We start from the raw sequence: 16390 nt of genomic DNA on the forward strand, positions 1-16390 counted from the left end.
TGAGACGTCGTCCTGACGCGAAAGGCTCTGTCTAATTTGTACTGAAAGAGCTTTCGCCCCATTAAGCGACTGGAGTACATCTCGGACATTAAGCCAAGACAATGACTGTCTATTGCCATTAGACTGCGTTAACCCTTTTGTCCCCAGGAGCCTGCTAAGGTGGAATACACTGGCTAACACATTGTAAGTAACAGTTGGTAAGAGTGTAAACATACACATGTAAACGAAAGACTGTTTTCTTCCTTTTAATAATAAAATATTTACCCACTGGGTGACATATGAGAGCCACTATCAAAAGATACAACCAGTATCATTCCAGAGATACACACCTTTATGCAAATACTCTACACAGAATCCTGAGATCTATTCTACCCATCATGTCAGTTCGGAAACATACAATGCCCAATGGCTTGAAATAAAACATCATTGCCGGATTGAAATAACACCATTCGTCTCTTGTTCGCTGGTTATAGTTTTAATAGGAAAACTCAAGTGTACAGCCCAGATCACACTTAGTGTTGGGATAGCCTGACTTCTGCCATATATAAAATATAATCCTTGTACGTGTTCAAAAAGCGAACAAGTTATAGTAAGGATCCCAGACATTTCACACACAAAGTGCCAAAAAAGCCACTTAACCAATTCTTAACGAGGTTGCACAACTAGTCAGCACAAATGACCAAGTCTGACACATCAGTTTTGACCCCTGACAAACTGCACTAAGAGTGCAATGACATTAAAAGTACAGTAGCAATTGGGGAAAGATTGGAATAGAATGACAATATAAGGAGGGAGGGGAGAGAGGTGGGGGGGGGGGGGAATTGCAATACAAAAAAAATCCAGATTCTTTGAGAGGGGAAAATAGACTGAGATGGAGAGGGAAAAAAAAATCAGACAATAATAATAAACATTTTGTTATTGATGATGATGATGATGATAATAATAAATAATGATTGAAAAAAACATGAGCTGGTGGTCCATATAATTAGCACCCACCTTGAAACTAAATAAAGGGATTCATCCTTGTGTTTTGATCAATTCACATACAAAATCCATGTCATTTTGTTTCCAGCAAAGACAGACAGACACACACACACACTCACACACACATAACACATAACACACATACACTCCAAATGTGAATGCTTCAAATTAAGAAAAAAAAACCTTGGACTTACCAACTGCAGACAGCAGAGTGCAATCAGACTACATCGACCATTGCATCTACCCATCGTCCCAGACTCTGGTCAGTTTCAGTGGGGAGGTGGTGGATGGGCTGCAAATTGATATCAACCCAAACAAATGGGAATATTTTTGCAAAAAAAAAACACACAACAGTTATTCACGTCCAAAGCTCCAGCCTTGGGTTAGCATGGTCCTGCTGTCCTCAGTGACCAGGCTGGGTATATATATTAAAAAAAAATCAGCCTCACTCACTCACTCAGCCCCTCTTCTCCCACTCACCCACCTCTTCCCTTTTCCTTTAAAGCTCTCTCCTTTCCCCTGCAACCTCACTCTTCATTGCTTTCTCATAGTCCACTTTGCAAGAGACAGACAGACAGAGAGAGAGAGAGAGAGACAGAGAGCAAAAGGCATTGAGAGAGGCTTGCCACGCCTTTAGATGCTGCTATCCATCTCACTGCTACTCTCTTTCTTTCTCTCTCTCTCTCTCTCTCAGCTCAGGACTAATGAATCTGTCCAATTTCAGTGCACAACGTTGGGGGAAACTCATTGACTGGGGAGATGGTGAGAGGGGGTGGTGGTGGTGGGGGGGGGGAGATGGAGAGAGGGGTGGGGGAAAGGTTTCACAATGTACTGCCCTGATCAAACCCCTTTTCACACAGTCACTGGGTGTGGTGGTGGTAATAAAAGAGATGGGGAATTATTTAATTCAGAGAAGAAGCTGTGATTTGTCTGATTGATTGACAACCCCTGTGATCACCAGCTGTCTTATCCAACGACCACTTATGTTGGAGACTTTAACTAAGCAGCCACACAGATAGCACTTGATTTCATATAAATGCTTTCACCCAACCACTTACCCCCCCCCCACCCACACACACACGTATAAAAGGAATCGTTTTTATATTTAAAATAAAGTTATTCATTGCTATTCTACATCAGCGCGTTCTGCCCGCAAAATACAGTATATCCCGTGAAGCGCTTTGAGGCGTCTCGACGACGTGATAAGGCGTTGTATCGAATGCGAGGATTATTATTATTGCGATTACTTTTTACTCGAGTTCCACAATCAATGTTTTCTCCCTCAAATCACTCTTTAAACAATCGGATCCATTGCTTTACCCATTCCACCCGCCCCTCACCCCACCCCCACGCATTTCTTTTTGTTTCTATCTTTTATATAACTTGGAAGTGCAGTGTATTTCTATTCATTGTTGATCTGCCCCTCCTCTATTTCTCTCTCTCCCCACCTTTTGTTTCCATATTTTGCTTCTCATTCCCAGAACAATAAATTAAATTACGTTATTATAATAATTATAATCCTCGCATTCGATATAATACCTTACATGTCATTGAGACGTCTAAAAGTGCTTCACAGAATATATTGTAAAGTGTGTGTTTTGTGAGCGAAACTCAGCAGCTAATTGCCCTCAGCTGTGTCCCATAAACCGGAATGAGTGATCAAATTATTTTGGGGGGGGTGAAGGATTATTACCGTCAGAATCCGCTAATCGACTAACAACCGGGCTCCTGCTTACTGCACGTGGAGTAAGGAAACTTGCCGAGGGTTTCGCCCCACCTAGGAATCAAACCCGGGTCCTCTCGCTTGGGAAGCGAGTGGACTAACAAGTTAATAATAAAAATATTCCTCGCATTTGATACAGCGTCTCACCGCATCTTCGGGTGTTCTTCGAGCAACGCGGCTTAGCGTATTGTTTAACTCAATTAGACAAATTGGACGGAAACGGTTCAATTTTTTTTCCAATCAGCGCTAATTATTTTGCTGTGTGTGTGCGTGTGTGTGTATATTATATATAGTATATGTCTGGCTAAGCGCTTGTTCACACTTTGAGGAGTTAATAATAATAATGTCTTAATAATAATAATAATAATGCAAGGATTATTATTATTATTAAGACAGTGTGTAGAGCGGTGACTGGCGACCTCTAGTGGTCAGCTGGAATTCGACTTGAAAAAGCAAAATAATGCTGGAAATGCCCAATTTAATTAACTCTTATGAAATGCAATTGCAAGGACAGTTCAGCTAAGATTCCTTGGGAACAGAAACCCTTTCGAGTGCTGCTTCCAAATCCTTTCCTCCCCATCTTCCAACTGAACTAATAAATCTCTTCATCATTATCATATTATAAGATGCAGAAGGTTGCATTGACTGTTATATCACTGTATAAGCCTTGAATAATTATAACTTGTATATTGTTGTTTGCCCCTTGCAATTTTTTTTTAGCCTTTTTCGGGGTGGAATGTGTCTTATTCATCGTTTTAAATGTTTTTTCACTGGATCTCAAGAATTGGGCAACTTTCAAGTCAGATACTTCATTAACTTTTGTCAACTGAGTTTATCAAAAATCACCAATCTATTAACGACAGACCAGACTTTGCGAAATAGCAAATAGATTCATTGCTCCCTCAAAATTTCTAGGTCGTTTTTTTTTTATTAAAAAAAATGTTATTAGGCTTAAGTCATTTTAAAATGATCATTTTTTTAAAAAAAAATTTTAAAAATCGTTTTAAAATGACGTTCAAAAGAAGAAGAATTATTTTTTTTTAAATTAAAAAAAAAGAAGAAGAAAAGAACAAATGCTTCATTCAAATCGAAATACTTGGGGAAGTGTCTTTATTGTTAAAAAAAAAGAGAAGTGGCAGGTTTTTGATTCCAAAAGGCTGTTGTCTGTGGAAAGATGATGTTTCTCTTGTGGTTTTGTGCCAAAGGTCTCTCTCTCTCTCTCTCTCTCTGTGTGGACTCGAGAATCAGAGCTTTGTGACGTTCCTCAATGTCTCGTCCTGGAAACGACTTGAATAGCTCAGACAAGGGGAGAGACCAGGGGATGGGGATGTAATACAATGTAGTCCATCATCACCAAAGTGGTGCAGATCATCCATCCAACCAATGTCTTTCTGGTGTGGCATTATCTTTATCGTCACTGCAACTTTTTCTCTGAATGTCCTGTATCATAATTTATTTTCTGATGGGCCACCTGAGACTTTATTCCCCCAGTGTTTGAAGGAGTCACTCTATGGGTCAAGCATTGAGGAGCCACCTGTCTATGAGTATCCAAGGCAGCCTCCAGGTGATGTTGATCCCAAGAACCAATATCCGCTTGGTGACCTGCTGACCACCAGCTCTGAGTCTGCATTTCCGCTTGAAGTAAGTTCGGAGACTGAGATTTCTGAGTAGAAACACGCAAAAAAAAGCCGCTTAAATCCATCAGTTTGTAATGTGCTTTGATTTAGTTCTCATTGTCGAATCCCTGGTGTGGCTTTGATTGCTTCGCCTCAGAACGAGTACTTAAAATATATTGATGATGATGGGTATGTGTAAAAAAAAATGTGGTCACTCAATCCACTCCTCTTGTGCAAAAATTGGCTGTCGCATCTTGCCCACAAAATACGTAGTCAATTAATCCATTTTACAATATATTCTGTGAAGCGGCTTGAGATGGCTCAACGAAGTGTTAAGGCGCTCTAGCAAATGCAAAGATTATTCTTATTCTTATAATGCTATCTCCTTTCTAATGAAGTGTTAGCCTCATCGTTGCTACTACAAGTGTTGACCCACAAATGCACACTGTATGTGAGGCTGTGAGATGTTTTCGATGACATGAGATGGTGCTCCATCAAATATTCTTATTAATAATGTGAAGCAATTCCATTCACTCGCAGCAGCTTTATCTGGTCGTTTTTCATCACGTGCACAGCGGATGAAAGAGACCTAGAAAATTTCTCCTGTGAAGGAATTTCCTCCTGCGACTGGCTTCAGGCATGCAATAAATCTCTTGCAGCAACACGATGATTTAGATCTTTCATTAGTTTGACGACTCGCGGGTCCTCAGAGCAAGTTAACCAATAAATGACCAATTAAACAATCAGAGCAGGTGACCCATTGTTGGAAGAACTGAACGACTGACCCAAGTGATGTAACAATAGAACATGAGCGAGATTGCATTAAATTGTCCGCTAAAGTTCAGAGCCGTCTGTTTTTTTTTGCATAAATTGCGAAACCTGAGGAAAGGGACAATGCCGATTGATCCTCTATGGCAGCTATATTATTTTGTTTCCAACTGATCATATCCCTAGGTGTCGCAAGAGAAATCAACAGTGAATATCAGTCCAGGACATCTTCTCGCCACTCACCCTGTAAAGAAACTACTAAGATATCCACCGACAGCTGAACCTTGGCAAAAGTTAAAAAAACGTTTCCAGGCCCATCTTCCAAAGACTGAGCTCAACGAAAACATATGGCTTGTTACAGAGGCTGATCCTCCAAAGCATTCAGGATATCTTTTGACAGCTGATTCTTCACAGGCTGATCTCTCAAAGGCTGATCTCTCAAAGGCTGATCCCCCAGATGTTGAACTCCCAGGTGTTGATCTCCCAGATATTGATCTCCCAGATGTTGATCTCCCAGATGTTGATCTCCCAAGTGTTGATCTCCCAGATGTTGATCTCCCAGATGTTGATCTCCCAGGTGGTGATCTCCCAGATGTTGATCTCCCAGATGTTGATCGCCCAGGTGTTGATCTTCCAGGTGTGGATCTCAAAGGTGTTGATCTCCCACAACAAGATCTCCCAGAGGAAGATCTCACAGAGGCTAATGTCTCAGAGACTATTCTTCCAAATAAAACAGGATGTATTAGATGGGATGATTGGCCAAGGCATCCAGCACACCGTTTGAAGAATGATGTTCCATTTTGTTTGTCAACTGATCCACAAGAGAAACCAGAACATTATTTGACCACTGAGCAACCAGAGGCTGATCCATTCGTCCCAAAGGAATCAATCCAGGCAGAAGACAGTAAAAGCAATGATGTACGTACGAGTGGCATCTCTTCCCTGAGATAGCTACCAGCGAAAACCTTTACAAAACTGTAAAAGTAAAAATTAACACATCTTAACAGTAAAATTGTATATTATACAGTAAAATACACTGAAATCTGTTCTGTACACATCGTATAATCACCTAAATCATACATCTTCCCAAGTCCCTTTGAATTTCCTGTAATTTATGCAAATTTCATATACTTTGCATCAATCAGATTAAATGTATGGTCCCAACTGATAGGACTTATTGCGAGGTTTATCGTATAAAATATTAACTGGAGTAAAGGGTGTCTCACCCAACAAACTCGGGATCTTCCAAATTACACCAGTATGTGATTTCCATTTTTGACACCAGCATTCTGATAGCATTTTTTTTAACAAGAACGCCAATTTGGGTGCCGGTGCGCCAAATTAGAGCACATTTTGTGCTGTGGCCCCAAGCCTATCAGAAATGAGATTGGATCTATTCAAACTAATTTCACTTAGGACCACTGCAGCCACCGGACAGGAAATTTATATCCTATCAGTCAGAGACAGACCAGGACCTTGGGACGTCCTCCCAACATGAAAGGCGCTATGCAATTGTAATTTTGTATTGTATTTTTTTGTATTGACCACAATTTAACCCAGATCCCAAAGGTCCCAGGGGTGATAGGATAGACTTGTAGCCTGCTGCCATTCACTCAGCAATGTGTACCAAATTATGACAGAATTTCAATCTGTTTCCTTCTGTGCACTGAGATTCTCCATTTCTGTTTTCAAACTTTATTTTGTATTACATGATGAGTTGACAATGGAAAACTTTCCAGAACTTCCTCTCGCACTTGTCCCAGGGCAACCCATTTGCAAAGATGACTTTCAAGAGCCGGTGAGTATTTCTGATATAAAGGAGAGTCCCGATATTTTGGGGAGGGAAACTTAAATCACTTTGCGGTTCCAGTAGAGCTGTAAGATATTTTAAGCAAGTGAAAAGGAGGTGTGCATATGCTGTGTTATAAAAGATGAGAATTTCTGGACAACCTGAGTATGTTGTGCGAAGGGCTGTCGCTGACTATAAATGTTTAGTGTCTCTTGGATCCAGAATTGCTTTGTGGTAGAATCGCTTTGGGTAACCTTTCAGTGTTTTGTATTGCCAGATATTTAGATATCTGTGGATAAGTCTACAGAGAATATAAATCTAAAATATATTCTGGATGAAAATGTGTCAGGCACAGAACTATTATATTTCCGCAAAGCAAGAGTGCCTGCTCTCAAAGTTTACTCAGAACACCTGCTGTACACCCTCCAGAGAAAAGCCAAATGAACAAGTGTGTGCCAGGCAGTCACGTTATATATTGAGAAAGTAGAAGGTTTTCATTTAAGTGAAATGGTCTGTTTCTTTTTCTGATTCTTCCATCCTCTTGTAGAGATGCACTTGGGCCTCTCTTCTCTGCTTCCTGACAACCCACCTCTGAGAACAACTCAAAGAGTAGAGAATTCTAGGACACAAAACTCATGACACGATTTCATCCCGTTTCTATATAGCTCTTATCGAATGATTTTTTTCTCTCTGTCTCGCTTTCTCCCTCATCTCTTCCCCTTATATAATTTCTACGTAATCTGTGCCAGATCGCAGAAGCTGACGAGTTGCCGAAAGAGGTGTCAAAATGCCAAGTGGAGGAAGAATTAGTCGAAATGGAAACTGTGGAGAACGGAGAACTTGTGAGTGTTTCACGTTTATTTATAAATAAAACAGCTCATTAACAGTCTGAAACACTGGAAGCTGTAATTCAAAGCTTTGCACAGCAACAGCAAAGTGCTCAGTGGGCAAAGGTATTATGCGATGGACTCCATAACCCTGATACCCAGTTCATAGAAGATGTAATTTCAGATGTTTGCTTCTGAAATCAAATGCAAGAAGCATCCCGAGATTGAAGTAGAGCTTTAAAACCACCGCCAGCAATGTGTTCCATGAATTGAATAGTACCAATTGCTTATACATCAGCAATACCCCACCTGGCATAACAATTTGAAAATCTTTCTCAAAAATCCATTACAGCAACAAAGTAATTCTACAAAAGTCTGTACAGTCCGTAATGACACGCAATCTGTCCTCACAGCTACTAGTATTGGGCACAGCAGGATGAGGGTGCAAAGATGAAGTAGGTTTCATAGTCCTGATGGCGAATGGTATAATAATAATCCTTAAATTTGATATACCGCCTTATCATGTCTTCGAGACATCTAAAGTCCTTCACAGGTTATAAACTGTAAAGTGAATAATTGAATGTATATTTTGTGAGCATCATACGTCTGCAGTTCTCCCACGGTTAATGTTTGAGGTACACTGACTAACCTCACATCTCGAAAGCAGTGACTCACTTTAAATATAACCCTTCCATTATAGATGGAGCGTCTAATCATTGCGGAGAAATTTGAAAATCTTTCTCAAAAATACGAATCCATTACAGCAGCGGAGAAAGGTAATTTTGCAAAATTCCGCAGAGTCCCTAATGACATACATTATCTGTCCTCACAGCTACTAGTATTGGGCACAGCAGGAGGAGGGTGCAAAGACGAAGTACGTTTTGTAGCCCTGATGGTGAATGGTGAATCAGAACAAATTACATTTGCCTTTCACATTGGATGTCCCAAGACGCTGGAGCCATGGACCGAGCAGGGGGTTGAAATAAGAAGGGGTGGAAGGCAGGGAGGTTGACCAAAAGCGTGGTCAAAGAGGAAGGTCTTGTAACTGAAAGAGACAACAGATGAGGCGAAGGGACTGTGGGATGGAGTTCGAATGGTGGGGTGGGGGGGGTTGGGGGCAGGGTATTGAGTGAGGTCATTTGTGTGTGAGAATTGCCTTGCACTGAACAGAAATGTACCATTTTGCTTCACATGCACCTTTAGGCAGAGAGAGTGGGGGTTTAAATAAAAAATATCCCAATATTGAAGTTAGGCGATCACTATTCTAAAACATCACAGTAAATGCAAACGATGTTCCTTTTAAAAATTCATATTGTAACATTTACAGCATTTTATAAACTGGTTCATCACTGTACGATCATCTGGTTTCGACCATAAAGGATAATTTTTTTTTAGTTGCCCCTTTTTCTGTTTTACAGATAGCCAGAAAATTCCTCAGCAGTTTGAATTAATACCAGTCACTCAAGTTGCTTCTCCAGAAACACCGCACCATATAGAGCGCGATATCGTTATAGTGCTTGTAGTTCACGTAACGCTCGTTATCTCCGTATTAATCGTCAGCTGCAAGTGTATACAATGCAAACAACAGTACCTCCGCAAAGATACAGACATGGAAGAACTGTTAGTGACCGTAGGCTTGGTTAGCTGCATAGCACTTGCACTCTTTACCCTCCTGGGAGCTACAGTTCTTTTATTAATCCGTATATTATTGGCAACGTTCCCATAGCTTTACACCTTTTAAAAAAAAAGCAATAAAACACTAACATGATGCACTCTCAGAATGGTTTCTTTTAATGTAGATTATTGACAAACTGGACTCAAGAGAGTAATCAAATGCTCAGATGTGCACACGAGTGCATAAGTCGCAAATATTTTACTCCAGTGCTTGAGTATGACCACACAAGTTATCAAGGCAGATTCGATTCATGGACACGAACATGTTGGGCATATATTTGTACATTTGTGTAGTAAGCAAACAAATGCACAAAAATACATTAACATAGTTTTAATGACTGAATGTCATATCAAGCAGTTGGCAAACATTTTTTTTTTTTCGATTTTATCAGGAGCATAACCAGGAAAAATAATTTTCATAAAGCGTAGATCAGAAATGGGAATATTTATATAGGCTTATATTTTATCTTCAATTAATTGCCACGCAGCACACAAATTAAGAAATGTGTTGGGTGCCCTTGTAATTAAGATCTTTACGATTCCAAAGATAAAATGTTTGGTGCACATTCTCTGGTGGATGGTGAAAAGACAGCACATTTTAAATGTTGCCTTTACTGTTAGAACCTGCATTTGAATCCAAAGAGGCCTTTTCTCTGCTGGTTTATGTGAAATAAGTTTGTGCAAACGCACAGGTACTTATTCGTGTAACACAGTACAAAATGGGCGATTGAACACGAAGGAGAAATAATGTGGGAAGTGGGAAATGTTGCACATGATGCAGTGGTGTTGGCTTTCGGAGGCTGGTGCTAAGTTACAGCTTTAGGTGCTAAGAACTGAAATATGGCTCTGAGAGACTCAGTCATCTATCAATACCACAGCTCTTTAGAAATACCTAAACTATAAAACTAAATTACAGGAACAACAGAAAAACACGAAGATTATCAGAAGCCAAGTTCATAAGCCATCCCTCAATCCATTCCAATGACAATTGTAAGGAAAATTGTCTTTATTTCCCATCAATATAAAAACAGCTGTGATAAACAGAATACAGACCATGTATTTAACATGTACACAGATTATCCACACACAGAGCACTGGCATTTGCAATCAAAGCTTCCCGCTGTCATTGACGCTCTGCTTAGTTTATCAAATAATAAAAATAGAAAATGTATAGCCAAGAGGGGACACAGTTGGACCTGTTGGCAGAAGTTTCAAGTTTGTAATTTTGAGTACTTTTCTCCAAACAGTCATTTTTGGGTATCTACCAGTTGAAATAAAACCGAGTCCTTTTCTCAAGCTGTTCCTCTTTATTGTATCTCTCCAATGTAAAGTCTTTTGTCACTGGATGCTGAAAGAACTGGAATACAGGAAAAAAAACTTTAGTATTTTCCTTAATTAAATTATATTTTATTCTATCTATTACATATATTAATTAGCAGCAGTTTTAATGGATTTTGGCAAATTTGTGATATGGCAACTGTTCAAATGACTCAGCATATTAATATTTTGTAAGATCCAACGTATAACTATACCTTCATAAAACTGAATGCGAGTTAGAATCTTACTGCAGAGAAGTGTACAATGGTGTTACTTATGTTGAAGCAACTTGTATTTAAGATATAAAACCAAATATATATATACTGGCTGCAGCAGATACTTACTGACTGGTTCTTCAGGATGAAATGCCACTTCATTTACAGAGCCAGCATGGCCTGGCAGTTTATACAAGATTCTTCGTGACGTTGTGTCCCAGACATAAACAAATCTGTAAGAAATAATGCATCTCTTTTTACCAGTACATTGAAGAGCTCCTATTTTCTTTTTCCAAGCATCATACATCTCTTTAGAAGCCATCAGAAATGTTGTCAGTTTATTTTTAAAACCATCCTTTACAAGGATGATTATTTATTAATGTAAAATTTTGCCCAGTATCCATCTGAACTATTTATAAAGCACATGTTGCAGTAAACCCTTTGTTTGAAACATCAAGAATGATTTTTTTTTGGAGGAAAAAAAGACAGGCAGAAACTGGTATAGCATGGCCTTCAGAAAGATTACTGGCAATCATTTATGCTACTTTCATTTAAAAGGATATTTCCTCACTGAAGCATTGTTAATAATTAAATTTCCAAATCCTCCACCCATTGCTTCAGCTTTCACATTGTCTTTTATTTCATTCGACACTTTTACATTTTTGCAGAATCTTTTTCATGTTCAGTTTTAGATTCAGTCTTTACTATCTGTGTTTCTGGAAATCATGCAACTACATCTCACAAGTTTAAGACATTGCCATTCAGCTATCAAGCTACTCCACTAATAAAATAACAACCCACACCATTTTACTTGCCTAAAGGGACATTAAAAGGTTGAATGAAATGAGTATTAAAGACAAAACAAATTAAATAAATTCTACCATGACAATATTGGAAGGAAAACACACCAGCTGATTGATTTTTTTCATGGTGCAGGCACTAAATCAATTTTCTATAATTTGAACTGATTCAGAAGGGTAGAATGAATGCAAAACTACTGAGATTTTAAGTCTCATTAACTGGTCTGGCAGGAATTGAACTAAAGTAGTTAAGTCATGTATTGTCGCAAGTTCACATAATAATCCTTGCATTTGATATTGCACCTTATCAAGGCTTCCAGACGTTTCAAAGCGCTTCACAGAATATACCGTAGAGTGAATTGTCTGTGTATTTTGTGGGCAAAACGCAGCAGCCAATTGTGTACATCACAAATAAGTAAAAGATAAATGCATTCATTTCCTCAGAAAGGCTTATGAAGCAATATTTACCGGTCTGCAGATCCTGCTGCTATTTTGCTTCCATCAGCTGACCATGAACACCTCAAGAGATTCTACAAAAAAGGGGAAATATCAAACATTGTAAAAACAATTTTATACTGTTTTTTGAGGGATGTATTTTGGCCTTAATATAAGGTGGTAGGGTGGTGAAGGGATAGGAAAGAGAACACGCTCATAGCTGGAGAAATAGATCATTATGCCCAACTCTAATCTCAGAACAGGTCCTACTGCAATAACCAATGACGTCTCCCACACCAAGCGAAATCACCCCAACTGCCCAAATTCTGGACCGTTATTAAGGAAACACCACCTCAGTCTTTAAAGGATCAATAAGTGCTTTCATTTGGATTCTCCGAGACAATAGTGCACTACACAAGTGCAAGTTGTTGTTCCACAATTTGTAACACAGTTTTATTTCAACTCACCTTTTCAAAGTTATGCACATTTCCCTGGAATATTTTCACACATCTCTCCTTAGGAGCGAATGGCCGTACATCCCAGACTCGCACTAGAATCAAACAAAAAAAACTTCAGCAATCAGAAAACTTTTGATCTGTATAATACATCACCTTAGAAGACATGTTTCATTATAATACAAATTCACTTATCGGGATGTATCCCTGACATTTATTTGCCAGAAAGTGTCTAATTAGAACAACACTTTTTCCCTGTCCTCTAAAGCAACATGTATTGATATGTTAACTGATCTGATATATTTAATGCATTCAGTCTTATATAGTGCAGAATTAACCAACCCTTCCCCAACAAAAATGAACCATGTTATTTTGTTACCTGTATTATCCATTGAATTTGAGAGAAGGTAGGAGCCATCTCCACTTAGAGACAAGCCTGTGACAGAATCTGTGTGTCCACGCATTGTATAGATTAACTTGTTCTGTCGTAGGTCCCACACCTTAAAGAAACGTAGTGGACATTGAAATAAGAAATGCAAACTGAATTCTGCAGCTAACTCACATTTACCCACATCGGAGTACAAGCCCCAAAAGATACTAAACACAAGATCATAACTTAAGACTGGAGACTATAACCAAAATGCCATTTGTTTAAGACAGATGCTTACCTTAATGTCATTATCGATACCACCAGAGATAATCTGATCACTTGTGTCATTAAATGTTGCCGCCAATACTTGATAGGTGTTTTGAAATGTGTGAATTGAAGCCTTCTTCCTGACGTCCCATAGCTAGAAATATTAAATGATGTCATTTGAATATTAACTATTTCTGGTACGTTGTACTCTGCAGAAACAGATCTATATTTTCCTTTAAAAAATGTGAATTAACTTTTTTTAAAATGTACATTTTGCTTCTATATTAACACACTCACTTTTACTGTTCCATCATCGCTTCCTGTACAGACTAACTGTGGCCCCCGTCTGGCTGGGTAACATGAGTTCACAAAAGATGTGTGACCCTTCAATCTTTTGATTCTTTCACCCGTTTCACTGTCCCACACTGCTACCGTTTTATCTGTTGATGCTGAAAATAGCATGCTGCAGAGGACAAGCAAATATTAAGACAAGGACAGAATTTTAACACACAGTATCAAAGTCAATGTATAAAAAATAAAATCTAGCAGTAAGAGCCCAAATTATGTGTTCATTTTTCTTCCCATTTAAAATTATTTCAATAAAATCCCCACACTTTGGTTTTTCAGATTGCTCAGCAATTAATCAAGATTATCACCACTCAAATCATAGCAATACTTATGTGTCTTTCTACTTCTACCCCCACCCCCACATACACACAACTACGATCCCATTGAAGCAAACTGACAGTATTTAGAAAACATATACATAGACGTCTGCAGCCATTACTAATACTATCACCATATGTACATCCTATTACTATAGGATGATTAAGAGACACAAGAGTGTGTATGTTACAGTACCTGCCATCTGTGTTATAATGTAATTCCATGACTGCTCCACTGTGCCCCTTCAATGTTGCAAAATTGTCACATTCTCCATACACATTCCATAACACTGCAAAGAAAGAGGTACAAGTACAAGTGTATAACACTGGTTACATCAGTGAATAATAGTCAATATTTTTTTATGGGGGTTGGTGGGGAGAACCAGATAGGAAGTAAACAAAATTGCAACAACTATCATAATATTTTAAAAGCATAAACAGTAATGCTTTCAGCTGGATTTTATCACAAAGTGTCTCAGAAATTCATTTATGAAAATGCTTGTCACTACTGCACCTTCTTTGTTGCTTGACCACCTCTATCTAAAACAGTAACACCAACCAGTTTAGTTTTTAATACCTCTAGCCTGTACTTTGCATGATAAAAATTCAACAAAAGTCATGTAAGTTTCCTCACTTACATATGAGTCGGTCAAATCCTGCTGATGCGAGCGTTGATCCATTTGGGTGGAATTTACAGCAGTAAACCTCTCCTTCGTGACCTGTGAGAAGCATTATAGGAGCTTGAAGACTCGACGACCTGGAAGGACCCTAAAATGACAAACAAAAAGGATGTACACAAATAAAAGTTGGCTAAGATCATCACAAAAGGAAGTAAATAACCTCTCTATTTCAATTATTGATTCCTTTTTGATACTACGGCCCCCTCTCCCCACACCATGGGAACTTAATTTGGTTTTAAAAACATTCAAAATTCTAATTTTTTCAAACGTTTTCTTGAAGCGGCAGAAAGTCATCCGTTTCTACTATTTTAAAAACTTTTTTTTAGTGCTTTCTTCAGCATCAATCGGTTTTTTTTATATTGAGAAAGGATGCGCTTCCCTGTACAAGATATTTTTGGAAAGACATCTGTTCAGGTGAGACACGCTTTCAAAACCCAAAGCCGTACAGTTCAGTTCCCAGTCAGTTGTGTGAATCACTTTGAGATGTCCTCTTGACATGGAAGGTGTTGTGTAAAATGTTGTCATTGAGGCGCTGTTAAATGTCGTCATTGAAGCGGTTTTAGAGTCTGTACTTCATACGGTGAGCATTACAATTAATAAATCTAGACTGGGCAGAATTTCCTCCCCTAAACCTAGATCTCGGCGGAATTTCTCCCCTCAGATACGCGGTCAATCCACTTTATGGCATATTCTGCCAAGTGAGTGCTTCGAGACATCTCAACGCATCGATAAGGCGCTGTGCGATGTTGATGTACGATAACAGTGATAATCCTTGCATTTGGTACAGCGCCTCATCCCGTTTTCGAGACGTCTGAATGCGCTTCACAGAGTATGCTGCAAAGTGGAGTGACTGTGTATTTTGTGGGCAACGGATTATGATGATGTGGAGTCCTGTAGCTCAGTGGTTAGAGCACTCGCTTTGCAAGCGAGAGACCTGAGTTCAATTCCAGGCAGAGGGCGAAACCTTGGGCAAGTTTCCTTACTCCACACAGAGCCTAATAATAGTCCCTCCAAAAAACCCAAAACAATTAATAAATTGGTCATTTTCAATCTACGACTGTTTGTGGGATATTGCTGTGCGCCATTGGCCGCCGCGTTCGCCCACAAATACACAGTCAATTCACTTTACAGTGTGTTCTGTGAAGCGCTTTGGGACGTCCTCCCGACGTGAAAAGCGCTATATCAAATGCGAGGATCATTATTATTATGATGATGACAGACTCAGGTGCAACTTCTCCTTTTAAATCAAGTGGAATCGCTCCCCCCTAAATCTTGCGAGAAACCCCCCCCCCTAATATCCTCCACACACCCTCCCCCCCTCTCTCTCTCTCCCTCTCTCTCTCGTGTCAGCACAAGGCTCACCGCCGCCTGGAGCAGGGCCTGTTGGTTGCCCTGAGCCATGGCCACCAGCTCGCTCCTGGGCCGCTTGGCCGCCACCAGCACCAGCTCCTGGGCTTTCCGCTTCTGGTCGATCATCTTGGCCGCCCGGAGTGGAATGGCCTCGCGCTCACGTATTTAACCGCGGTCCCTCTTTCGCTTCCAAGACACACACACAAAAAAAATGTTGCCCTCGTTCTTCTTCTTCTTCTTCACCACCGACGACGACGACGTCAACGACACTCCCAACAAACAGCCGCCCGGTCGCTCGCCGTCGGCCAACCCAACTTGACTCGTCCCCCCTACTCCCCCCCACTCTTCAACATCCTCGCTTCTCATTGGCCGACGGGCCCTTCCGTCACGGCAGATCAGGGGGCGGGGCCAACCGCTTCCCCGGCCGCGATTGGCCGCTGTCCGCCACCAGGCCG

General features: G+C 39.9%; 2 protein-coding genes across 2 annotated transcripts in view; both read right to left on the reverse strand.

Moving 5' to 3' along the window:
• The window catches only part of nkain1 (sodium/potassium transporting ATPase interacting 1), an 81163-nt gene extending 79715 nt beyond the window's left edge, over positions 1-1448 (reverse strand). The window contains exon 1 of the mRNA XM_042338919.1: positions 1179-1448. Within this exon, the coding sequence (XP_042194853.1) occupies positions 1179-1232 (54 nt within the window). The 5' untranslated portion in view covers positions 1233-1448. The remainder of the gene's footprint in view (positions 1-1178) is intronic.
• Positions 1449-9477: 8029 nt separating this feature from the next.
• Positions 9478-16272, reverse strand: snrnp40 (small nuclear ribonucleoprotein 40 (U5)). The gene is made up of 10 exons (XM_007894845.2): positions 15948-16272; positions 14544-14673; positions 14102-14195; positions 13538-13703; positions 13272-13394; positions 12983-13103; positions 12616-12698; positions 12182-12243; positions 11043-11146; positions 9478-10738 (listed from the first exon to the last, which is right to left on the reverse strand). Exons 1-10 carry the CDS (start codon positions 16059-16061, stop codon positions 10689-10691), a joined length of 1047 nt encoding a protein of 348 aa, XP_007893036.1. The 5' UTR covers positions 16062-16272; the 3' UTR covers positions 9478-10688.
• Positions 16273-16390: the final 118 nt, after the last annotated feature.

Source organism: Callorhinchus milii, unplaced genomic scaffold (genome assembly GCF_018977255.1).
Source record: "Callorhinchus milii isolate IMCB2004 unplaced genomic scaffold, IMCB_Cmil_1.0 Scaffold10, whole genome shotgun sequence".
NCBI lineage: Eukaryota > Metazoa > Chordata > Chondrichthyes > Chimaeriformes > Callorhinchidae > Callorhinchus > Callorhinchus milii.

What these genes read in the sequence shown, in the direction of transcription:
- snrnp40 (XM_007894845.2), bottom strand. Translation starts at nt 16,061, where the DNA reads ATGATCGACCAGAAGCGGAAAGCCCAGGAGCTGGTGCTGGTGGCGGCC. An exon ending in CATTATAACACAGATGGCAG is followed by an intron (nt 13,704 to 14,101) that starts GTACTGTAACAT and finishes TGTCCTCTGCAG; the next exon opens with CATGCTATTTTCAGCATCAA. An exon ending in GCGATGATGGAACAGTAAAA is followed by an intron (nt 13,395 to 13,537) that starts GTGAGTGTGTTA and finishes TAATATTTCTAG; the next exon opens with CTATGGGACGTCAGGAAGAA.